The sequence below is a fragment of the Mandrillus leucophaeus genome, unplaced genomic scaffold, assembly GCF_000951045.1.
Source record: "Mandrillus leucophaeus isolate KB7577 unplaced genomic scaffold, Mleu.le_1.0 Scaffold6, whole genome shotgun sequence".
In the NCBI taxonomy this organism is placed as follows: Eukaryota; Metazoa; Chordata; class Mammalia; order Primates; family Cercopithecidae; genus Mandrillus; species Mandrillus leucophaeus.
The window spans coordinates 3,538,448-3,562,320 of record NW_012106474.1 but is presented as its reverse complement, the minus strand read 5'-3'; the positions used below and the strand labels follow the sequence as shown (position 1 = coordinate 3,562,320).

At 54.3% G+C, this 23,873-nt stretch overlaps 2 protein-coding genes across 2 annotated transcripts in view; one reads left to right on the top strand and one right to left on the bottom strand.

Annotated features, from left to right (window-relative positions):
- Positions 1–15,441, top strand: part of KIF25 (kinesin family member 25) — a 16,746-nt gene extending 1,305 nt beyond the window's left edge. Inside the window, 7 exon segments of the mRNA XM_011999608.1 lie at positions 186–260; positions 3,312–3,461; positions 9,153–9,329; positions 10,642–10,793; positions 12,636–12,818; positions 13,228–13,383; positions 15,184–15,441. Of these exon segments, the coding sequence (XP_011854998.1) occupies positions 186–260; positions 3,312–3,461; positions 9,153–9,329; positions 10,642–10,793; positions 12,636–12,818; positions 13,228–13,383; positions 15,184–15,353 (1,063 nt within the window). The 3' untranslated portion in view covers positions 15,354–15,441.
- A 3,490-nt stretch (positions 15,442–18,931) lies between these two features.
- Positions 18,932–23,873, bottom strand: part of FRMD1 (FERM domain containing 1) — a 28,807-nt gene continuing 23,865 nt past the window's right edge. The window contains exons 7-10 of the mRNA XM_011999662.1: positions 22,957–23,178; positions 22,142–22,438; positions 20,799–20,863; positions 18,932–19,301 (exon numbers count right to left, since the gene is read on the bottom strand). Coding sequence (XP_011855052.1) covers positions 19,056–19,301; positions 20,799–20,863; positions 22,142–22,438; positions 22,957–23,178 — 830 coding nt within the window. The 3' untranslated portion in view covers positions 18,932–19,055. The remainder of the gene's footprint in view (positions 19,302–20,798; positions 20,864–22,141; positions 22,439–22,956; positions 23,179–23,873) is intronic.

Sequence of the window (23,873 nt, the reverse complement as noted above, 5' to 3'; positions counted from 1 at the left end):
TATCTTTTTCTTAACCTCTGTTATCTTGAAAAATAACACAGATTAATCTTTTGTTGAAGAATTCCGATGGTGTTGCGGGGATGGGAAGTCCACGGGGGTATTGTGTTCCCAGGTTTCTGAGTCTGCATATGCTATAGTAGCTTTCTGCTTCTTCTATTAATCAGTATTTTCCCTTTGTCTCTCAGGGTTTATGGTCCAGCAGAGTCTCAGAGTGCGGTCTTTGGAGATGTGCGCCCCCTACTCACGTCTCTCTTGGATGGGTGAGTAAAAATACTTTGAAGGCCAGTTATCATAGTTACATTTGAATATAAAGAAGCTTCATTGTGCTGTGGAGTGAGAATGTCGCATTAGAGTCTGAGCATTTTACAGCACTGCAGAGCATGTCCGTGGGTCACCCAGCGTGGACTCCGCTTGCATCCATGGAGACTATCTCCACAGCCTGGGAAAAGCAGTGAGAATGATTTGGAGAATGCTTGTTAAATGAGTATATCCACCTGGGATTCCAAACTCCATTTTAGTTACACTGTATGTGGGCTTAAGCCTGTGAATGCAGCTGCCATTCTCTCTGGGATTCTTTTATATTTCAGAATTTTAAAAAAAAAATCTGTAAGGAATGTTAACGTCAGATTTAGGGACTTTTCCCTTTGGGAATCAGCCTTCTATTCTTGCAATATACAACTACTGATGTCAAAGGCAGCGGGTCGTAATTTAGGAATGAAGAATATTTTTTTACTTAATGGAGACACCTTAAGCCCATATTTTCCACTCCGGGGCATTTTGAAGAATCTCAGTTTTCTGGCAGAAATCCACGTCAAGTTCCTGACGAAGATTCCTTACTTGCATTTGTCCAGCAAAGCCTTCTGCACAGCCAGCCGCAAGGAACCTCAAGGACCCAGAAACTGTAATTACACAGTGTGCTGCGCGCCCCAAAGGCGCATGATCCGACCAGTAGGTCAACTCAGGAAGCTCCTGCGTCTGACCGCGCGCGCACGCGGGGCCGCTCTGCCAATCATGATGCAGTTGCTGCTTCAACTCTTCCTCCAGAAGGCTGGAATTTTTATACCCATCTGAAGAAATGGTTTTGAAAATGATAGGGGAGTCTCCTTTCAAATAGACATCTTTTAAGTAAGCAGATTCCAGAAATAAGAAAGACATCGTGGTCACAGTGATCACTGCCAGAACTGCCTTTCCAGGATAACGCGAAACAGATGGAGTTAGTTTAAGTTCTGAGTCTTGTCAGCAAAAAGAGTCAAAGTCTGTAAAATGTTGGGAGAGATTTATCCTGAGCCAAATATGAGTGACCGTGGCCCAGGTCACAGCCCAGGAGGTCCTGAGAACATGTGCCGAACGTGGTTGGGCACAGTTTGGTTTTATACATTTCAGGGAGACATGAGACTTCAATCCAGTTCATTTAAGAAATGCATTGGCTCCGGAATGTCTGGGTTAAGGTAAAGGATTATGGAGACTAAAATTCTTATTTGCAGAGGAAGCCTTCATGTGGCAGCTTCAGAGAGAACGGATCGTAGATGTTTCTTACCAGATGTAAGGTCTGTGTCGATGTTAACGATGTTAACGCTGGAGGATATCATGAAGCTTGTCTGGCCCCCACTTCCTGTCGTGGCCTGAACCAGACTCTGAGATAAAATTTTAGAGTGCCCTGGCCAAGGAGGAAGTCCATTCAGATGGCTGGGGGCCCTTAGAATTGTATTTCTGGTTTACAGCCTCCTTCTTCAGGAAGTTTCCTTTTACTCTACATTCTTAAATGGTTGAAAGACCCCTGTAAGAACCCGTTTATCTGTTGTGGTCAAAGATATTCTCCACACAAAGAAATGCATGTAAATGAATTCAGGGAAGCCGGAAGAGACGTAGCCTGTAGTGGGGTTTTGTTATGCATGCCTTGAGACTTTTTAATCCTGGAAGGAAAACTCGCAGGATGGTAACGGAGAGGCCTGATCAGTTTGGCGGGAGCATGTGGTTTCCAGGCTCTTGTGGCTGGAATGTAACAGTCAACCATGGTGACTTGAACAGTCAGCCCCAGGACTGGGCTCTGCTGCTTTTCCTATCCTGTTCTAGGGGCGATTTAGATGTCAGTCAATGAGAACACTGTGTCACATTCATTTTGTCAAAACAACAACCTTTATTTGTTTGACTTGTGGTGGATACACCACATTTAACCGGTATTGATAAATCGGAGTCACACTTGACCAGTTAAGTCAGAATTTCTGAGTGCAGGACTTGCTGAATGTCCCCAGGTGACTTGGACGAGGGGTCAGGGCTGGAGATCCTGCTCTGAGGCATGAACCCGCTTAACATCAGGTCAGGTGGACCCACACCTTTACAACCACGAACATCTTCAACATCGTGACTGAGAAGATGATTTTCTATTATACTTATTGTAAATAGTCTTCCAAATATTACCGATCCTCCCATTCATACTTTGGGCTAAACAGCACAACTGGAAGGAAATGTGGGGATCTGTTGGTAGTTCTTATCTTCTCTGAAATAAGCTGCAGTCAGCTAATCGAGGGTCTTGGGGCCAAGAGGCGGCAGGTGCTACTATCACAGAGAGCACCTCAGCACATGTGGATTGACTGTGGACATGAACACCTCAAAGTCCCTTCCAGTTACAAAGTACAAAAATAGTTTTTGTATGAAAACGTATACAAAAATGACTCATGCTTGTAATCCCAGCACTTTAGGAGGCTAAAGCAGGAGGATCCCTTGAGTCCAGGAGTTTGAGACCAGCCTGGCCAACATGGCGAAACTCTGTCTCTACTAAAAATACAAAAATCAGCTGGGCTGATCTCAGCTACTCGGGAGGCTAAGGCAGGAGAATCGCTTGAACCCATGAGGCAGAGGTTGCAGTGAGCTAAAATTGAGCCATTGCACTCTAGCCTGGGTGACAGAGCAAGAAAAAAAAGAAAAAAAAAAAAAAGATAGTTACAGTGAAGGTATGCGGATTTAGGAAGGCCTTGCTAAGGCCAGAATCCCTGTGTGAATGCTAAACGGGAGAATGGGGAGATGGAAATGCCCAGGAGAAACAGGGAAGGATGAACTCACGCTGTGTGTGTGTGTGTCAGTGCAAATACCGTTTAATCCAATATTGTACAATAAGATAGCAACCAGGATGGATTGTGCAAAAAAAAAATAGTTGTGGTTAAATGAAAACGTAATTTATAAGAAATGGAGTAACAGGGGAATAGGGAATGAAATTTATTGAAGTTTCTCAGACAAGTGAAAATTTTTCCTGGAATCTTCTTGGCACTAGCCCTCCGTGTGTTTTGCTGGACTGAATCTGCTCTGAATTTTAGGTACAATGTTTGTGTTATGGCGTATGGACAGACGGGCAGCGGGAAGAGCTATACCATGTTGGGACCCCATTCGGATGATGGCCCTGTGTTGCCGCTTGACCCACAGAGTGACTTAGGAATTATCCCTAGAGCAGCTGAGGAGCTCTTCAGGTACCGCTGATGGTGATGAGTGGGGCAGAGAAATATGGCAGGCAAGCCAGGCAGTCAGCACCTTGGTTATCACACGGCAAAAATTATTACCACTTTTTTTTGAAGAAGGTGGTCAAACCCCATAACCTCATCAGATACATTCAACACTACCAAGCGCTTCCATACTTCTGGGCATTATTGCTACCAATTCCTGTGATGAAATTTTGTTCAGATTCTATCATTAAGACAAAGCTTTTTTGAGTCTTTAATTTTTTTAGCAACAAGGTCTTGCTTTGTCACCCAGGCTGGAGCGCAATGGTGCAATCTCGGCTCACTACAACCTGTGCCTCCTGGGTTCAAGCAATTCTCCCTCCTCAGCCTCCCTAGTAGCTGGGATCACAGGTGTGCCCCACCACGCCCAGCTAATTTTTGTAGTTTTAGTAGAGATGGGGTTTCGCCATGTTGGCCATGCTGGTCTCAAACTCCTGACCTTAGGTGATCCACTCGCCTCGGCCTCCGAAAGGGCTGGGATTATAGGCATGAGGCACCGTGCCTGGCTAAGACAAAACTTCTTGAAAGAGATCCCAAGTTAGAGGGTTTCCTAGGTAGGGGTGGAGGTGGGGGATGGTGGGGGATGGAAGTTTTCTGTCCTGGAATGGGAAACACAGAGGCAAAACTCCCATTCTTCCGTCGCCCTTCCTCCTGCCGCCATCAGGAGTGTATGCATCCACTTCTCTTTAGGGGTCCAGCCAACATGGCCTGCGAAGATGCTCCCGACTGTTAGCACATTTTCGAAAGAGAGCCACTGCCCGTGTCATGATTTCACCAACAAAATTAGTCCTAGAAAAAAAGAATAGTAAAAAGTCATTTCAGCAGCCGGGTGCGGTGGCTCACATCTGTAATTCCAGTGTGGTGGGTTCTTGGTCTCGCTGACTTTAAGAACGAAGCGTGGACCCTCATGGTGTTACAGTTCTTAAAGATGGTGTGTCCGGAGTTTGTTCCTTCAGATGTGTCCGTAGTTTCTTCCTTCTGGTGGGTTCGTCTTCTCGCTGACTTCAGGAGTGAAGCTGCAGGCCTTCGCGGTGGGTGTTACAGCTCTTAAAGGCAGTGCGTCTGGAGTTGTTTGTTCTTACCAGTGGGTTCGTGGTATCGCTGGCTTCAGGAGTGAAGTTGCAGACCTTCGCGGTGAGTGTTACAGCTCATAAAGGCAGCATGGACCCAGAGAGTGAGCAGCAGCAAGATTTATTATAAAGAGCGAAAGAACAAAGCTTGCACAGTGTGGAAGGGGACGCGAGCGGGTTGCCACTGTTGGCTGGGGCAGCCTGCTTTTATTCCCTTATCTGACCCCACCACATCCTGCTGATTGGTCCATTTTACAGAGAGCTGATCCATCTATTTACAGAGAACTGATTGGTCCATTTTACAGAGAGCTGATTGGTCCATTTTGACAGAGTGCTGATTGGTGCGTTTACAATCCCTGAGCTAGACACAGAGTGCTGATTGGTGCGTTTACAATCCTGTAGCTAGACAGAGTGCTAGACAGAAAAGTTCTCCAAGTCCCCACTAGGTTAGCTAGATAGAGAGTACTGATTCATGTATTTACAAACCTTGAGCTAGACACAGAATACTGATTGGTGTATTTACAAACCCTAAGCTAGACACAGAGTGCTGATTGGTGCATTTACAATCCTTTAGCTAGACGTAGAGCACTGATTGGTGCATTTTTAGAGTGCTAATTGGTGCATTTACAATCCTTTAGCTAGACACAGAATGCTGGACAGAAAAGTTCTCCAAGTCCCCACTAGGTTAGCTAGATACAGAGTACTGCCAAGTGGTGAGACTCGCCTATCGCCAAGTGGCAACCCGCTCAGGTCCCTTTCCACACTGTGGAAGCTTTATTCTTTTGTTCTTTACAATATATCTTGCTGCTGCTCACTCTTTGTGTCCACACTGTCTTTTTGAGCTGTAACACTCACTGCAAAGGTCTGCAGCTTCACTCCTGAAGCCAGTGAGACCACGCACCCACCAGAAAGAAGAAACTCGAAACACGTCCGAACGTCAGAAGGAACAAACTCCAGACACACCATCTTTAAGAACTGTAACACTCACCGCTAGGGTCCACAGCTTCATTCTTGAAGTCAGTGAGACCAAGAACCTACCAATTCCGGACACATCAGCACTTTGGGAGGCCGAGGCAGGAGGATCACGAGGTCAGGAGTTTGAGCTTGCATGAGTTGTGCATGTCATTAAATATTCGACCAGTCATTTTTCCTTCTGCTAAGCAAACTCTTTAAGTTCCAGAAACTTTAAGTCTCAGGCAAGAGCACTGGGGAACTGAGGTAGAAAGTGGGAGAGAATGGTGGGAGTTTCCAGACTCCCTCCCCACCCCGCGCCGCGTTTCTTCTCATCTGTGAGAGCGGGGACACCGTGGTGGAACGAGGCAATGTGGCCAGGCAGCACGTCCCAGAGGTGGACTTCCTAGTGTTCCCAGCCTGAGCTGCATGCTTGCTTCCAAGGCCATTTCCACCCTCAGCTGGGCTTAGAGACGCAGGATGCACAGCCAGTGAGAGCAGGCCTCATACTTTGACCTATGGAAGCATACCCAGGATGGCAGAGGGCTGCGAGGGGGCGGGAGCGGCGCTGTGGAGGTGGGGGGAGCGGAGCAGCGCTGCCGGGGCGGGAACTGCGCTGAGGGAGCGAAGGGCTGTTAGCTGCCTAAAAATGTTGGGGAAGATCCATCAGGACCATGGCCAGTGGGCTGGGCCTCTCCAGAAACCGGATAATCAGCGTTGCCAATGGGCCCGTCGCATAACTGGCAAGCGTTTCAGTCGCCTCCTTTCTGAAATGGTTTTTCCGTTTTGCTGTTCTGAGCCTCGGGTGCTGTGCGTCTCCCTCCAGGGCACAGTGTTTTGTGGCACTGGAATCCCTCAGTCTGAGTCTCAGAATCTCTGCTCTTCCAAGTGAATGGCCCCGGGCAAGGCCCTACTCTCCCTGTACCTCTCTTTCCTCGTTTGCAGAAACGAGAATCCGAGCAGACACGGACCGTGTCCTCCCTCGTCACATCTACACCTGGAGAGGGGTGCGCTGGGCCAGGGCTGGGGGTGAGCTTGGGTGTTCGTGACTCAAGTTGCAAACGGCCCTCTGCCCGAAATGATACACAACCACAGTGACGTCAGTGCTGATGTCGGAGATAGTTTACAGGAACCCTTGACCCTGAAAACCACTACTCTTAGATTGCTGAAGACACCAGAGAAGCCATTTCCTGTTGTTTTAAAGTAAATAAAATGCTACTGCCTGGATTCCTTGGCTCTGCACGTCCCTCTCCTTCCTTCTAAACCTGGTTGTTGACACCGCCTCCTTCCCGACTGGTCTCCGCTGTCATCCTAATCAACAGGAGTGTGTGGTGTTTCTCTACCTGCTACGCACCGTCAGAGGCACAAGGGATCCAAAAGTGCATGTGATCAGTTTTCTGCTTTTAAAAAGTCTAGAGTGGAAATGGGTAATTATGACCCAGTAGGAAATGGGCAGGAAAAGATGGCAGAGACAAAGCATGGCCCTGCCCCTCCCCACCCCAGAGAATCGGGGAAGCTGCCGGTGCATTTGAATCACACCCATTCATCGCAGGACCTGGAGTCCTTTACCTGTGTGTCTCCTTCTCAACACTTTGCTGCTTAAAAGCTAAGACTGAAGCTTGTGGTTTTCACTGTTGTCCCTAGAATCTAGTCAACAGCCCGATAATTACTTGTGGGAAATCTCTGAAATTAACTCCTCGGTATTATGTAATTGAGAAATTTCTAACTTAGGTTTTGCGACACTCCAAGAACAAACTGTCACATAAAGGATGGGCCCAAGTGTGGAGGTTAAGTTTCTGGCTATGTGGTGCATTTTTACCTAACGTGTGGAGAGGAGGAGAATGTAGAAACTCTAGGCTGGGCACAGTGGCTCACACCTGTAATCCCATAACTTTGGGAGGCTTAGGCGGGTGGATCACCTGAGGCCAGGAGTTCGAGACCAGCCTGGCCAACATGGCGAAACCCTGTCTCTACTAAAAATACAAAAACTAGCCGGGCATGGTGGCGGGCACCTGTAATCTCAGCTACTCAGGAGGTTGAGGCAGGAGAATCAACTGAACCTGGGTGGCAGAGGTTGCAGTGAGCCGAGAATGTGCCTCTGCATTTCAGCCTGGGTGACAGAGCAAGACTCTGTCTCAAAAAAATAAACAAATATAAAGTAAAATAAAATCTGTAGCTAACTTCATTTTTCACTGTTGCACACACTCTTCTTAGAGTGTTCTCACCTAACCCCAGTGCTGAACCTGTCGAATCCAAATCTTGATGCTTTGCCAATAATGATTTTTACCTTAAGAGTTTTACTTACTTTCTCTTTCATTTTAGTCTTCATCATTTTCTTTACTGTTTATCATTAGAAGACAAAACTCCTCTAGATCTGGATGAAAAATTCAGCCTAGCAGCGCCTGGGTGGGAAACATCCCGACTGGATTTTCCCTCGAGTACAGATAGCACCCTGTCACTCGGGACTTCCTGCCCGGTTCTGAGAATAGCCTTAGGAACAAGAAAAGCACAATGCTCACTGTGGGATTGACATCACCTTGCACGAGGTAGAGAGGCAGCCACCTCCAGCAGACAGAAAGAGGCCTTTGTTATTTGGTGACAAGGTTGGAAGGGGAGTTTTTTTAGAGACAAACCAGAAAGCCAGAGGGAGGAAAGAGGAAGGGAGGGAATCCAGGGTTAGCACTCACCTTTTCCTTGTTGTGGGATTACAGTTTTCTTTCTCTCTCTCTCTCTCTCTGTAGTATCTTTATTTAAAAACATTCCTATAGTCAGCACATAGTTCTTTAAAACATGGAGCAAACTAAGATGTGCAGCTGCTTTTGCTTTTTGAGACGGAGTCTCGCTCTGTCGCCAGGCTGGAGTGCAGTGGTGCGATCTCAGCTCACTGCAACCTGCACCTCCCAGGTTCAAGCGATTCTCCTGCCTCCGCCTCCCAAGTAGTTGGGATTACAGGCACACAGCACCACGCCCAGCTAAGTTTTGTATTTTTAGCAGAGATGGGGTTTCACCAGGTTGGCCATGATGGTCTCGATCTCTTGACTCGTGATCCACCCGCCTCGGCCTCCTGAAGTGCTGGGATTACAGGCGTGAGCCACCGCGCCCAGCTGTGCAGCTGTTTTTTAAAGAGCCAGAGTTAGTTTGATGGGTCTTACTTGCAGGAAAGTTGCAGTTGGAAGGCATAAGTGGAATTGGAATAAAGAAGCTTCCCTGAAGTGGAAAAGTTTTAAAATAAGCAAACCCCATCACTGGAGAAGTGCTAGAGGCCCAAACATCCTTGCACCTTGCCTTGGGTGTCTGCAGTGACCGATCAGTGGGGCATGGTAATTTCTAGACCACAGCCATGTGATATTCAGGCTTCTTTGCCCTGTGTATTTAGAATCCTCAGTGTTCTGGTTGCAAAGCTGTTGGTTTAAATATAACTCTGATAAAATAACTGCTCCCAAGACACGTATTCACCCTACAACCTAAATGGCACACCCCCTTTCCCCGAGTGATCTTGGGGTGAGTAACGTGCAGCCCTCTGCTCGGACCCCAGCAGTCTTACTGAGCATCCTCTAGGGCATCTGGAGCTGTGATTGGCTTACACTGAAAATCACTCTGTGAGACTTTCTGTAAGTTTCTCTTGTGTGTTTTCCCGCAGGCTCATTTCGGAAAATCCCTCAAGAAGCCCAAAGGTTGAAGTCTCCATAGTGGAAGTTTACAATAATGACATTTTTGACCTCCTGGCCAAAGACACTGTTGCAGCAGTGTCGGGGGTCAAGCGTGAGGTGATGACAGCCAAGGACGGACGAACAGAGGTTGCGCTGCTGGCCTCTGAGTGAGTACTGCACTTGCCCTGTGCTGCTGGCCTCTGAGTGAGAATGGCACCTGCCCCATGGTCAGGAGGCTGGACGTCTCTAAACGAGCTCCCCACCCCCAAGGATCCCAAGGAGAATCGGCCGTGGTGGCCCAGTCAGTGCTCCTTGTCACTGAGTGATTCCTTGTGTGTTTTCATGCTTCGTATGTGTTGCACAATTGTCAATTTGCTGTAAGAATGATCTTTCTTTAAAGTTGGGTATGTCGGGATGATATATTTGTTAATTAGCTGGAATAGGTGATCATTTCACAGTGTATTCACATATCAAAATATCAAGGTGTATACTTTAAACATATACCATTTTCATACGTTATTAATATCTTAAAACTGTTAGAGATAAAAGTAAAAACAAAATATTTTTACAATCAAAATTAAAATAAATAAACGTAGCCTTGAAAAAATCTTCGTAAGAGCACCTTGGACGGGCGTCATCCCATCTCACAGATGAGGAAGCAGGCTTGCAGAGGTGGAAGAACTTGCCCACCCCACTCAGGCTAGGAGAGATGAACTTACCCATATTTGTAAATATCAGTATTTCATAGAATATGTAATGAATCCTCTTACAAAAGTGAGGATCCCCCATATTAAGTATTTTCCTCAAAGTTCCCTATTTTCAAATCCACATGCATGTGCTGGATTTGCCCCAAAGGGGGTGCAGCTGGGAGCTGACAAAAGGAACCCTCCCCACGAGTGAGGGCCCGGAGAGGCTGCCCATCCTGGGCCCCAGAGGCAGCAAGGGAAGGGCCCGCCAGCCATGCCGAATATTTCACAGAGCTGAAGGAAATCATCCGTGCAACCCTGATACGGTCACACAAAGTCACCTGAAATTTGAGCCTTTGACTGACAGCTGTGATGGAAATGTTATCTCCTGCTGATTAAGAGCTCTGATTAGCAGTCATATCTCATCCACTAACATGGGGAAATGGGTTAAACCTTTATTTCATAAATCAGATTGGATGCACAAAATACTTTTAAAACATGGTCACTGGAGGCTCTAATAAATAAAGGAATAGTTGATGTTGAAAAGGTTAGCAACCTCTGATTTTGTTCGGAAGCAGTCCATTATTTCAGGGTTAGCGATTAGAGATGCTATAGGTTGGTTAGGCCTCGAAAGGAAAAAGTTTGCTTTACCATGTTTTGTTGTGCCCAGGACTGGCTTTAGTCCCCCATTGGCATGCGTGGCTCATGTGAGAGGAGCCGAGGAGGCTTGGAAGTCGCCTTGGGTAAGGGGGGCCGCCCGTGCTGTGTTCCCCACTGCTTGTCTTGTCTGTAGGGCTGTTGGCAGCGCCTCAAAACTGATGGAGCTCGTTCGTGGAGGTCTGCAGCTCAGAGCAAAGCACCCCACCCTGGTGCATGCGGATTCTTCCAGGTCTCACCTGATAATTACAGTGACTCTAACAACAGCCGCCTGCTCTGATAGCACTGGTAAGTCACCATTTGTGCTTGGTCAGTGGCAAGTAATAGAAAAACCCACTTAAGGAGAAAAAAAAAAAAAATCAGGCCAGGCGCAGTGGCTCACGCCTGTAATTCCAGCACTTTGGGAGACTGAGGTGGGTGGATCACCTGAGGTCAAGAGTTCGAGACCAGCCTGGCCAACATGGTGAAACCCTGTCTCTACTAAAAATACAAATATTAGCTGAGCATGGTGGTGCACACCTGTAATCCCAGTGACTCAGGAGGCTGAGGCAGGAGAATAGCTTGAACCCAGGAGGCAGAGGTTGCGGTGAGCCGAGAGTGTGCCACTGCACTCCAGCCTGGGCAACAGAGCAAAAACTCTGTCAAAAAAAGAAGGAAGAAGAAGAAGAAGAAGAAGAAGAAGGAGAAGGAGGAGGAGGAGGAGGAGGAGGGGAGGAGGAGGAAAAAAGAAGGGAGAAAGGAGAAGAAGAAAAATCAGTGTGCCTGCAGCATCCAAGGCCTTTCACAGGACCCAGCATGGGAATACCAGCCACACTGTTTCACTATCTGCATCCCAAACCGAAAAGGCCACTGGGATCACAGGCTGAGAAGAAAAAGTGAGAATGGGAGGGAGGAAAACACTCTGCTAAATAAAATATAACACAGAGAGAAAAGCAGGGCATAATACACTTTGGAGTACATGCATTTGTCATGGAAGAAACAATGAGTGTAGTTTCAGTTTAAAACCCAAATTACAAACTGTGCAGTAGATGAAATGATTTCAGTTACGTAATGTATCAGAAAGAACACAAAGGCCTGTGAAGCCTGGGCTGCAGCTCTCCAACTTGAGCTGCGTCCAATCCCCTGCAGCAGGTGGTGGGAACAAATAGCAGACACCACCCATGCTCAGGTTCAGCAGGGCTGGGACTAGACCCCAAACGTGTGTTTCTGCAAGAGCACGGCTCCGGGGACCACACCTGGAGAACCACGGGTCTGGGGCTGGAACATGAGACTGTAGTCCCGTTGAAACCTGGTCTCAGTGGGTTGACACGGGAAAGGCAATTTCTCACTCGTATCGAGGGCCAGTGTGGCTGAACATTCCCCATCTGTCTTGCCACCGTGGCACTTGAAACATGTGACCTCCAAGGTTGCTCGGGCAACGGAAGGTGAGGTGACGGGGACGTGCTGACAGTAGCCCCTGGCAGCCCAGAGCAGGCCACAGCTGGGCACAGGGCCTTGTACCCGCAGGGGGCTGGCAAGGCACAGGCGCCTGATGTTTAGGGAGCACCAACAATCTCTACCAAAAACACTCCCGATACAGGGGAGGCGTGGCTGCCCTTGGTGGTGGGAATAAGACTGGATTTCATGTCCTTAAAAAAAAATTGTATGTACTTTCTATGTTTTACACACTGAGTAAATGTTATCTTGCTTTTTAAAAAACCCTAAGAAGTTTGTGTAGGAATAACACACTACAAAGACATTTGCATTAAAATGAAGAGCCCTTTTGTTAGGATTTGTGTGGAAGATTATCAAGCAGATTGTAGAATTTATTTCTAAAAGGGCTCATAGATTTTCTGAGTGGGATTTTAATTAACATCATTATCAAGTCTTTCTAAGAAGCATTATTTGATTTCCTTTGGGCCAATGAGGCATTAGTTCAACCTTCCACAGTGAAGAAAGCTGCTTTCTAGCTTGCTGTGTTTTCCCCCCGAGAAGCCACTATCCCCTGGACCTCTGCTGAAATCCCACTTTTTACTGGGTGGGAGGTGTGGGCGGGAGGGTGCAGTTCAGAAGCTTCTCAGCCTTGACCAAGGCAAAGCACAGCCTCATGGGTTCATGCAACTGTTTTCCTCCTCCTTGCTCCCCTTGCAGCAGACCAAGCCTGCAGTGCTACCCTCCCCAGGGAGCAAACAGAGGCAGGAAGGGCAGGAAGGAGCCGCAGAACTTCTCAAGGGGCCTCAGCTCCACAGCTGGTTCCCAGGGACCCCGCAGGGCATGCGGAGCAGGTGCAGGCCCGGCTGCAGCTCGTGGACTTGGCGGGCAGCGAGTGCATTGGTGAGCAGGAACAGGCATTTCCCTGGGTGGTGGACTCTGCAGAAGCCTGTGATCTGATGGAGCTGGGTGTACAGCCAGGCAGCCTGGGAAGCTCTGGGCGGGCCAGGCGTTTCCCCTCCACAGATGAGTTCCAAATCCCCATTACATTCTCAGGGGTTGGTTCTCTTACCCCGGCAACCCGAGAGTCGTGTTCCTCACGCTGGCCCTCTGGGAAGAGAAAACCTGAGTTCCCAGCAGGAGCTCGCTTTGAGCAGAGCCATGCAAGACCCTCGCTCTAATGCCCGTCCCGTCCATGGCCTCCCCTCTACCTGTCTGAAAGCCACTCCTCCCAAGGAGCTGGTTTTGCTTTTCCTGCCTTCCTTCTTGGTGCAAATGGTGATGGTGCGTGGCGGTCCCTGTCCTGTCCCAGGTGTGTCCGGGGTGACCGGGTCGGCCCTGAGGGAGACAGCGTGCATCAACCGCAGCCTTGCAGCCCTGGCAGACGTCCTGGGGGCTTTGTCGGAGCACCGCAGCCACATCCCGTACCGGAACCACAGGCTCACCCACCTCCTTCAGGACTGCCTCGGTAACCGTTTTCCCCCAAATCTCCCAAGATGGGACACCACGTGCCCCAGGACACGTGCACACACGTCCAGCCTGCACATCCTCGAGGGCCACCCGTGTACCCCCTGCACCTCCTGTGCCCTCGCTGTGGCTAGCTGGCACTCCCATGGCACAGTGGTCATTCTCCCGCACTGTCTCACCTCGGCCTGGTTGCTTGCTTGTTTGGTCTGTGTGTGACTTGCCTATTGGTCGGACTCAGTTTCTCAAGGGTGGCAGCCCTGACCCCTCTCTTCACCAGGGAGTCCACCAGGGCAGCTGAGGGCTCTCTAAGCTGCTGCTGTGTGTGTGGCGTGGGTCCCTCCAGCTGTATGGACCTGCTTAGGCTGCAAGTTCCTTGGGTCTTTTGGGGGCAGGTGCCAGAAGCCTGGACGCAGCAGATGAAGCATCAGTGCCAGGTGGGGCACAGGCAGCCTCCGTGCAGAGTCATCCAGCTGTGACTGGATCTGGGCTTTGCAGTTTGCGGGGGAGCTCAGTTAGTGCCCCCTCCCCCCACTCAGACTCCAGACCGGTTGAAAGGGAGGACCCGAGGAAGCATTGCTGCTGCTGGGTGGCCTCTGCCAGGGCTGGGCTTCCTGGCTGAGGGTCCAGGTGGAGTCCCCCAGAGGTGGCCCTGGGCCCTGTAGGCCCTGTCCTGAGAAACGGCCACCGCAGGACGGCAGGGGCACGTGGCCACCACAGTGGAGGCTCCTCCTTCCTGGGAGGACCACCCTGGGAGGTGGTGGAGGGGCCACTGGTGGTGCTCGGGACTCGGGGAGGCCAGAATGTTCCAGACGCTATCCCTGTCTCTCATTGTGGGGTATTTCCCCCTCTCATGGCAAACTGGCTTCCTCCACACGGTGAATAACGGGGCTGTTCACAGAATCATATTTTTGGATTCTACCTCTAAGACAGAGACCACCTGGTACTCTTGGATTCCAAAGCTTGTAGCCCCAACCGAGAGACGGGGCAACCTAGGCTGGGTGCACAGCCCACCGTGATCTCAGGGGCGGCACCACAGGGCACACAGTGCCCGAGAGCCAGCAGTTCCCTCAGGGAGCCCCGGCCTTGGCCTCTGGGGTCTGCACTTTTCCTCCCCTTAGCTCTCCCTGCCTTCTCCGTTGGTTTTGGTTTCCATCTGTCCCGCTTAACCCTTGCTACGGGTCCTGAAGAAAAGGAAGAGACAGAATTCCCCCAGGAGGAGAAGTCCTGGGCACACAGCCCCTGCCCCAGTGGAGCCTGAGGGAGCCACAGGGCCGTGAACAGCAGGTGTGGGCATGAGGGAGCTCTGGAAAACGCAGTCCCAGGGGGCCGAGCGCACCGCAGGGTCATGTGCAGACTCACCGTAGGGCTGACTTCATGCCTCCCTCCCAATTTCCGGGACACAGGAGTGTGAGAAGGCCTGCAGCTTCCCCGGGCGAGGGGTGCTAGTGACTGGCTGCTGACCCTCCCGGACCCGGGTGATGGGTGCTAGTTACCGGCTGCTGACCCTCCCGGACCCGGGCGAGGGGTGCTAGTGACTGGCTGCTGACCCTCCCGGACCCGGGTGATGGGTGCTAGTGACCAGCTGCTGACCCTCCCGGACCTGGGTGATGGGTGCTAGTGACCGGCTGCTCACCCCCCCAGACCCCGCATCCCAGGAGCCTACCAGACGTGGCCAGTTTCCCGCTGGGGCGCCGGGCAGCCCTCTCTGCAGCTGCCCCTCTCGGGCCCTGGTTGCCAGCACGTTGGCACTTCCAGATGCCACTCTTCTTTCCGGCTTGCATGTTGTTTTTCTTTTTTAAAGGAGGTGACGCGAAGTTACTGGTGATTCTGTGCATTTCTCCCAGCCAGAGGCACCTGGCGCAGACGTTGCAGGGCCTGGGTTTCGGGATCCGAGCTCGGCAAGTCCAGCGAGGCCCTGCCCAAAAGAGGCCGCCCAGCTCCCAGATGGAGGGGAAGAGGAGGCTGGATTGAACGCATTAATGAGTTTTTCTCCTAAAACTGTGTGTTTTGTCATTGCTTATAATGCATATGTGCTTAGAAATAAACAGGTTTCATGTGGACTCGATAAACCTGGCTTTATTCCAAAGCACCCTCATGAATGTGGATGGGACCTCCAACTCCTGCCAGACGATCACGCAGAACAGTCTTCACAGAGGAGCTCCTTGCAGAGCGGCGGCCACCAGGTGTCACAGCAGGCACTCGCTGTCCTCATCAGACTCTCCCCAGAGGCCACCCTGGGCCCCAAAGGCCCTGCCCCGGGAAACTCTGGAGCCGGCAGGAACGGCCGTGGGCCACGGCGGCCTCTCCTGTGGTTCCGTGGCACATTTCCCCTGCCTGGGAACCCAGAGTCCGTGGGCCCCGGCGGCGTTCCCTGTGGTTCTGTGGCACATTTCCCCTGCCTGGGAACCCAGAGTCCATGAGCCACGACGGGCTGATACTCGGCTTGGGAGCCCCTCTCCTGTGACAGCCCAGACGCAGAGGCGGTTGCTGGCTGCCCCGGGCCTCCCAGATGGGCACCTGAGGACCCCGGCCTCCTCCTGCTTGGGGTTCAGCCCAAGAACAGAGCTTCTCAGGCCTTCAATCACCGTGGATGGAGCAGGCTTTCCTGGAGGAAGGACGAGCGCTGTCTGGAATTCTCCATCTTCCGTGAAGGAGGCTGAGCGGATGACTGGGGGCCCAGAGGGAGCCATGCTTCAACACAGGCGAGAGAGAACCCGCCCCACCCTGCCCAGGGCCACCATGTCACTGCTTCAGACCAACTGCCCCCAGGAGCAGGATCTGCCGCCTCCCACACCGCACCCAGCAGAGAAAGCTGCGCCCTCAGACCCAGACCCCCGGGGCAACAATGCAGGTTCCCAGTCCCAGCGAGACCCCCAGAAGCAGACTCAGTGGGGCCCCAACAAGCCCTCTGGGTGGTTCTTATGAATCTGGACCTGCTGGCTTGACCGCAGACCTGGCCCTGGCCACAGGACCGGCCACCCCAGCCTTGGTCGTGCGAAGCTGTGATGCGGAGGTCCTTGGCCTGCTCCTCCGGGGTCCGCAGAGACTGGCACAGGTGGGTTTCTTTTCCTGTCCACCGACAGGGTAGGACGGGGACTGAGGACTTTACCCTGTGCCCCTCCCACACCTGCCTGCCTCATGCCACCTGGAGGCCACAAGTCCCCCTGTACACAGCGGCCTCTGTCCATTTGCAGGCCACCCCCAGCCCTGCCCCCTCCCTTCCTTCTTAGGCACCATCCCTGTCCCTACCAGTCGGTGTCCATTTTCCTGCAAAATAGCTGTATTGCCTAAAAGACCTCTGATCTCAATCTGTGCACAAGGAAAGCCTGGCTTCCCCCACTTCCCGCAGCCCGGCTCTGCTGCTGTCTCTGGGAAGGAGGGCCCCTCCCAGGCTGGCCTTCTGCTTCCAGCTCCGCTCCTGCCCCTCCAGGTGTGGGTGGATGTGGGAGGGGGCTGTGGGAAGGGGCGGTGAGCAAGGCTGAGGCTCAAGCCTCAGGGGAGCCTGCCCCAGCCCTGGCTGGGTGTGTCTGAGCCAGTGGCCCACATAGGCTTCATGTGGCCTGCCTGGCCATCCTCTCTTCGGCAAGGCTCAGGGCAGTGGGCCTCTAATTGTCCTCTCCACGTACTCTGAACACCAGAGATTAGAGTCTTCGGAGCAGGCCTACCCGGTAGTTAACAGGCATCTGGCATAATTCTCCATGTCTGTCCACAAGGCCCAGAGGAAGGACAGAAATAGGAATCCCAGTGGGGCCAGAGCGGCTTCTCGGGTCAGCCAAGGGCCATGGCTGCCTCGCCTCTGCCAGGACACAAGGCGCTGGGCCGGCTGCAGTGTGACACTTCCACAAGTTAGGGGTGCGTTGACCCGGCCTTTGCTGCCTCTGGGGTCTATGGCATGTGGCGAAGGTGACTGGCAGGGGAAGCCTGGACATGGGGAGTGTGCACATGCGTGTGTGCCTGTGCAGATGTGTGCGTGTGTGGATGTGTGCGTGTGTGGATGTGTGCGTGCGTGTGCATGTGCGCGTTTAGATCTTAGTTCAGACCCTGCCTCATGGCGGACACCACCTGCTGCATCTCCCCAACACTGGTGTGTGCCTTCCCGTATTGTCTACGGGACTGGGCTGTTGCTTTCGTTTCTTCAAGGGAAGAAGACGGTCATTGCCCCGGACCAGGGCAAATCAATTATCTTGTACTAATGGGAATGGCTTTGGGAAGTGCCCACATGCCCACATGTGAGCCGGCACTAGGCACCCCTCCCCTGTTGCATTGTGGACGGTCTTGCCCTGGGCAGCACTGGGGCTCGTGGCCATCTACAGAACGCAACCTTCTGTGACCGATACCCCTGAGTGAGTTACAGCCGGCATCTCACCAGCCCTCCAGGCAGGCGGGTCCTGGTTCAAGCAGGAGGCATCGCTCGGGTTCTTTATTACACGTGCCTGGGGCACACACAGGATTCCCTTTCACAGAAAGGAGAGGGCCCCCCTGGATGGACCCTGTCAAAGAGGCGGCCTCAATGCACGCGGCCCTGCACCAGGCCATGGGGCTCAAGCTCACGCTTGTCTCCAGTGAGCTGGAGGGTGGTGCGGCGTGGTCTTCACCACACAGACAGTGAAGGGGGCAGTGGTGTTCAGGACACAGGGCTGAACCATTGTGGCCTCTCAGTGCTCTGTGTTGGGCCTGAGACTAGCAGGGATACACAGGCCATTCCTCTAAATGCAGAGGACAGCAGGTTTGCACATGTGCAGGAGTCTCATGCAGGGGGAGGAGCCCTGGGGAGACCCTACCCTGGTGGCCTTCCAGAGCCCACGGTACCGAGGTTGCATTACCCCTGGAGCCCACCGGGGTCAGAGCAGGTGCCATGCATAGCCAGTTCCCCACTCCCCATCTGTCACCAAAGCCTCTCCCCTCTACCAACTGGGCTGCACCAGCCCCAGCCCGGCCAGGGCAATGGCTTAAGGAAGCCACCGGTGAGCAGAGCGGGTCCCGGGGCCTCATGGCTGAGATGGGAACAGAGTCAGCATCAGCTCTGGGGCAGTGGGGTCTTTGGAAGCCCTGACCGGGAACGGAAAACACAGCCATTGACTGCGGATGGTGGAGGAGGGTCTCTGGCTGGATCTCAGGTGACAGAGCTGGGCTTGCACCTCAAGAAGGGCCTCTGTCTGGCAGGCCCAGCGCTGGCGAACACGAGTTAGAGAGAGGGGTTCAGGTCTAGGAGGAGCCTGGGTCCTGCACAGTGATGACCACCGTGAACTCTGGCTCGGGAGCTGTCTCTCGGGGAGCGGGCAGTGTGGGAAACTGCAGAGCCCTCTCTCCAGGGTCTGGGCCCAGCTGCATCACCTTCTCTCCCAGACTAGGATGGGTGACAGGCTGCCTCAGGGGCCAACACCATGGCTTTCTGAACACTCAACAGCCAGACCTTGAACCTGCTCCCTGGAGACCCCGATGGAAGGAGCTCCTGGGTGCACCGAGGACAGGGATGAGGTGCGGGACCTGTTTGTCACCTCCAAGGTTGATGTCAGAGCCACTCCACACCTCTTACAGGTGAACCTGTGGAGCGTGCTGGCTGCGGAGGTGTGGGCAGCGTCCGGCGGGCAGGAAGGGCCGAGGGCCACGTGGCAGTGTGGTGGGCGGGGGCTGAGCCTGGCGGTGCAGACAGCGCTGCTGCGTGGATGGCGCCTACACCACAAACTCCTGTGGGGGTGGGGCCTCTCCGAACAGGTCCAGGGTGAGGCAGTTGCTGGACCTCTTGCTGGGGAGAGTGGCCCTGTTCTCGCAGGGGGCTGCCAGCCCGCAGTCTGGGGCACAGTGGAAGGTACGGCTGGGTGAGGTGGGCGCTGGGTGCAGGGCCAGCTGGTGCAGACGTGTGTCGTCCAGGCTGCGGCTGTGCGGCTCCTCGCTGACCCCGGCTTTCATTTCCCAAATCTGCAGGGAGAGGACATGGGGTGAGGCCTGCCACCCCCTCCTGCTCCCACCACCGCAGACAGCAGCCACACTGCTGGTGGCCACAGAGGCACACTCCTTGCCATTGCTCACCCTGCGCCACTGTGCACGGCCAGCCTGCCCCTGGACGGGCTCCCCCAGCATACGCCTCTGTGAGACAGGCTTGGCGTTTTCTTTTGAAGTATTTTGGGAGGCCCCCACCTTGCCTAGCTTCTTTCCCAGGGCTGCTTTCTGCCTTTTAACTCAGAGGACCTGGACTCTTAGCATTTGGTGTAATTTAGGATCAGGTCTGAGTGTGGGCCTTGAACACCAGCTCTGGAAGCAGCTCCAACGTCAAGAACGGCCTCTTATTTTTATACGGGAGGAAACTGGGTTCAGAGGTGACTGTCCAAGGTCTCGTCCAGCTGGGCGTCCAGTGGGCAGCGTCATGGCCCTTAAGTGACACCTCCAGCCCAAGCTTCTCGGCTGCCATAGTCCCTCAGGTCTGCCCTGGACCGCTGTGCCCCCAGGAGGCAGATGAGGCCCCTGGAGGCTGGCAGCAGGGGGCAGGGGCAGGCGGCGGGCCACGCTGAAGGCTGCCCAGCGCCAGGGTCTGACTTGCCCTTCTACGCGTGTTTTCTTGTTTTTAATCAATACGTTTTTCAAGAGTGACAGTCCCTGGCCCAGAGCTCAGGCAGCTTTGGGCGGCCGTCTCCTCCGGAGTGAGCTGACCTGGGCTTGGGATCTCCCCCACTGGGATGGGTCCGTGCCTGCCAGGACTTGCAGCCTCCCCTCCCTCCTCCCGTGCCCAGCCCTGTTCTCTCTCCATCCAGCATCACGATAACTAACCAACCACAGCTGATTTTCTCTGTCTTTCCAGGGGGATTCTGGACAGGGCTGACCAGAGGGGGCCTCACCCCCCTGCGGTGGAGTCGGGGGCGGGGGTTGGGAGGGCAACTCAGAGCCTGGCTGGGAACCCTGAGCCCACCTGTTCCCCACCTGGGCATCCAGGAACCACTGGCACTGCCTCTCCTCTAGCTCTCTGGGGGGACCCTAAGGCTCAGGGGCTCCACAGGAAGTGGGGGAAGGCCTGGAGCAGCCCTGCACACATGGGACCAGGTCCCAGGTGGACGAGGTGGACGAAGGGGATGGGGCAGCTAGTCTGCTACATGGCAGGTCGTAGGGCCCAGGTGTCCAGGTCCTGCCTACAGTGGCCCGGTGACACTCAGGGCCCAGCCACCCCCGCCCCAGGCAGGACCCCTTACTCCCCACAGCGAGCCAGCTCACTTGGCCTTGAGGCTGAGGCCTCCACCCACGCCCACCCACCCCAGTGCCCGAGAGCCTTGTTGCTCCCTGACTTGCCCGCTACGTCTCTGGGGGTGTCAGTCGAGGGACCCTCTGATAGGCCTTGGAAGGTCCCCCAGGCCCCTGACAGGGGACCTAGGAGAAGGAGATGGAGGAGCAGGGCCCGGGGCTTCTGGCCCATGGCGGGGACTCTACCTGGTGCACAGCCTCGGTGCTCTGGCCTCTGGTCCTGACCTCGGCGCAGGGTTCCTGGCGAATGGCTGTGGGAGGAGGCAGCCATGAGCACAGGGGTCTGGGTTCTGCCTGACATGGCTCCTCCCCAGGGCAGTTCCCTGCAGTTCTGGGGCCCTGATCTCGGGCCGGCTTCTCCCGAGGCTCACACCGCCCCCTTGCTCTCAGTGCGGTGACTGCTTTTGCTCCGTTCCCTGACCTCTGATAAAACGGGCCCTTACTGTGCAGACCCGGGATTAGCACGGCGATTCCCGCTGGGTTACAGACCACATGGCTTGCGTAAAACCTCAGAGATGGAGGCCAACCATCCCTTACTGGTGGACCAGACACTCCAAGGGCAACGGTGGACACAGTGGGTTAGTGACAGGATTGCCTGGCCCTGGGAGGCCCTGGTGATGTTTTGTGACCCTGGATGGCCCTGGGTGACTGAGCCCTGGGGCTGGTCCCACCTGATCTCATCACATCCACCGTCAGGGCTGTGGGGACACTCAGAGACCAGCAGAGCTGAGGTCCCCTTTCTGGGGCGATGAGGAAGCTCTTTAGGGCCTCATAACACAGGGACTGGGCAGGATGCATCCTTCAGATAGGGTGCCGCGTCCTGGGCCAGGTGGACACACGGTCCTAGAACACTCTGAATGGCTCTGTCTTTTCACTGCTACTCAGCTGAGCATAAAAAGACGTGAGTCTAACCCAGGCTTTCTGACGGGAGGGACGCTGGTGGGACGGGGCTTCCTAGGACTACGGGGTTCCTAAGAGTTGGGGGCTCCCTAGGAGTCCAGGGGACTTCTTAGGAGTGGGGGGGCTTCCTAAGAGTTGGGGTGTCTCTGGGAGTCCAGGGGACTTCCTAGGAGTGAGGGGATGAGAGGACTTCTTAGGCATGGGGGGCTTCCTAGAAGTCGGGGGGCTTTGTAGGAGCGAGGGGGCTTCCTAGGAGCTGGGGGGCTTCCTAGGTGTGGGAGGGGCTCCTGAGATCGGCTTCCAAGAAAGCTAAAGGACCTGGACTCATCTGCAACCCCAAGAGGATCCCACCTCTCCCCTCTCTGATCCCAGCCTGCGGCTGCCTCTTGGCGGGGACAGGGAACTCAGGCACAGCAGGCTGCAGGCAGCTCCTCCCTGCCATCTCTGTCCTTCCGGCATGTTCTGGCACATTTCCCGGGACTCAGGTCACAGTCAGCCCCAGCCCCTCACGTCTGGCCACTGGAGGGCAGGCCAGGGCTTTGCTGCCTCAGTGTCCAGGGTCAGCCAAGCTGGGGCTGGCTGGGCTGCACTCACTGTCCCTGGGGCCTGGGCATCTCCCTCAGGCCCACCTTGGCTGTCACCACATATGCTGGGGTGGCTGCGGCTGGTCCTGAGGCTGGAGGACGGCTCCTTCTCATGGAGCCCCTGGACCTCCAAGGGTGTGTCCACAGACATCTCTCTGGATTCCCTGAGCCAGGAGTCGGCCTCGATGCCTGACGTGTGGGAGCTGCCATGGCTGTCGGTGGAGTGGCGTGACAGGCGGTGAGGGCAGTGCTGGCTGCTGACCCCGCTGCCCGGGGAGCCCCTGCTGTCCGGGTCCAGCTCCAGCCCATCGCTGATGTAGGACTCCCGGTAGCGCTGCTTCTCTGCAGGGAGCACAGTGAGGACGAGCTGGAGAGGGACCATCTCCGCTGATGCAGGAGGAAGAGCCCGGGAGACAGAAACGCACACCCACAGCTCAGATGAGGACGTGGAACAGGGAGGGAGACCAGGCCTGTGGGTAAACACTGAGGCCTTGTCGGAACCTGCATTTCTTGCTCTTTGTGGGCACATGATGGGAGGAGAGGTGGGAAACAGACCAGGAAACTGAGAAGTGGAAACCTCAGGCGGCTCCTCAAGCCCTCAGCCTCCCCCAGCCCCATCTATAGAATTCCACTCTGGGTAGAGCTGGGGGGCCACCACCTCGCCCTTCAACCTAAGCATCTGGGGGATGCGGGAGCCAGGAGGCCACAACAGTGAGAGACAGAGGTGCAGCTGGGCTGCAGAGCCCAGCGCGCCCAGCCCAGCCCAGAAGGTGTAGTCTGGCTGCGGAACCCAGTGTGCCCAGCCCAGCCCAGAAGGCGCAGTCCGGCTGCGGAACCCAGCGCGCCCAGCCCAGCCCCACCTTCTGCCTCCTCCCGCTGCTGCAGCTGCCGCAGTGTGGGCCGCACGCGGAGGTGGAGCTGGTGGCTGGCGCGCAGCAGGTGCAGCAGGTGCCTCGAGCGCCAGGTGCAGCCCGTGTAGTAAACCAGCTTCTGTGCTGCAGGCAGCCCGTCCAGCTGGATCTCCAGCTTCTTCCCCTGAACAAACAGGAGAGAAGGTGCCACGCCACAGGTGGAAAACCACGCTGGCAACAGGAAAGGATGATTTTAAATGTCAGCCATGGCCCCCAGGGGGATGGGGTTTAGGTTTTCACTTTGCAGTGCAGACAGCTGTTCACGGGCACTGTGCTCAGGGCATGCTCTGCTCTGCCCTTGCTTGAGAGGACACAGCCCTCTTGGCTAGAAAGTGCCCGCAGCTGCGTGAGGGGAGCGGAGGTCCGGGGTGGGATGGGAAGACCTCGGTCTGGTTGTCCAGAGCAAGCCTGCTGCCCAGCAGCCCCCACAGTCGCTGCCCTTTTACGCCTGGCACCCGGGCTGTGGGGTGGCCCTGGGTGACAGCTCTGGGGCCGAGACGAGAGGCACAGAGGCCACACAAGTGCGTTTCTATGACCTGCTCTTATTTTCTCCCTTGGTTTTCTCAATTGAAAGCCAGAAGTTTTCAAGCGATAACAACAACTAGACCTCACCGGGCAGCTAAACACCGAATGCCTGCAGGGCCAGGGTCAGGCACAGAGCCCGTGAGGCCAGGACAGCCCTGAGGCTCCCGAGAGGCCGGCAGGAAGGGACCTGCACCTCGTCGGGAAAAAATGCCCAGAAAATGCCCCAAGGATGAAGCTGCACCTGCCTAGGCTCTCCTGGGCACGGGGACCCCGCAGACACCCACCAGAAATGCCAGCTTCCCAATGTGGGGCCAGGGGAGGTCGTAGAGCAGCTGCGGAGC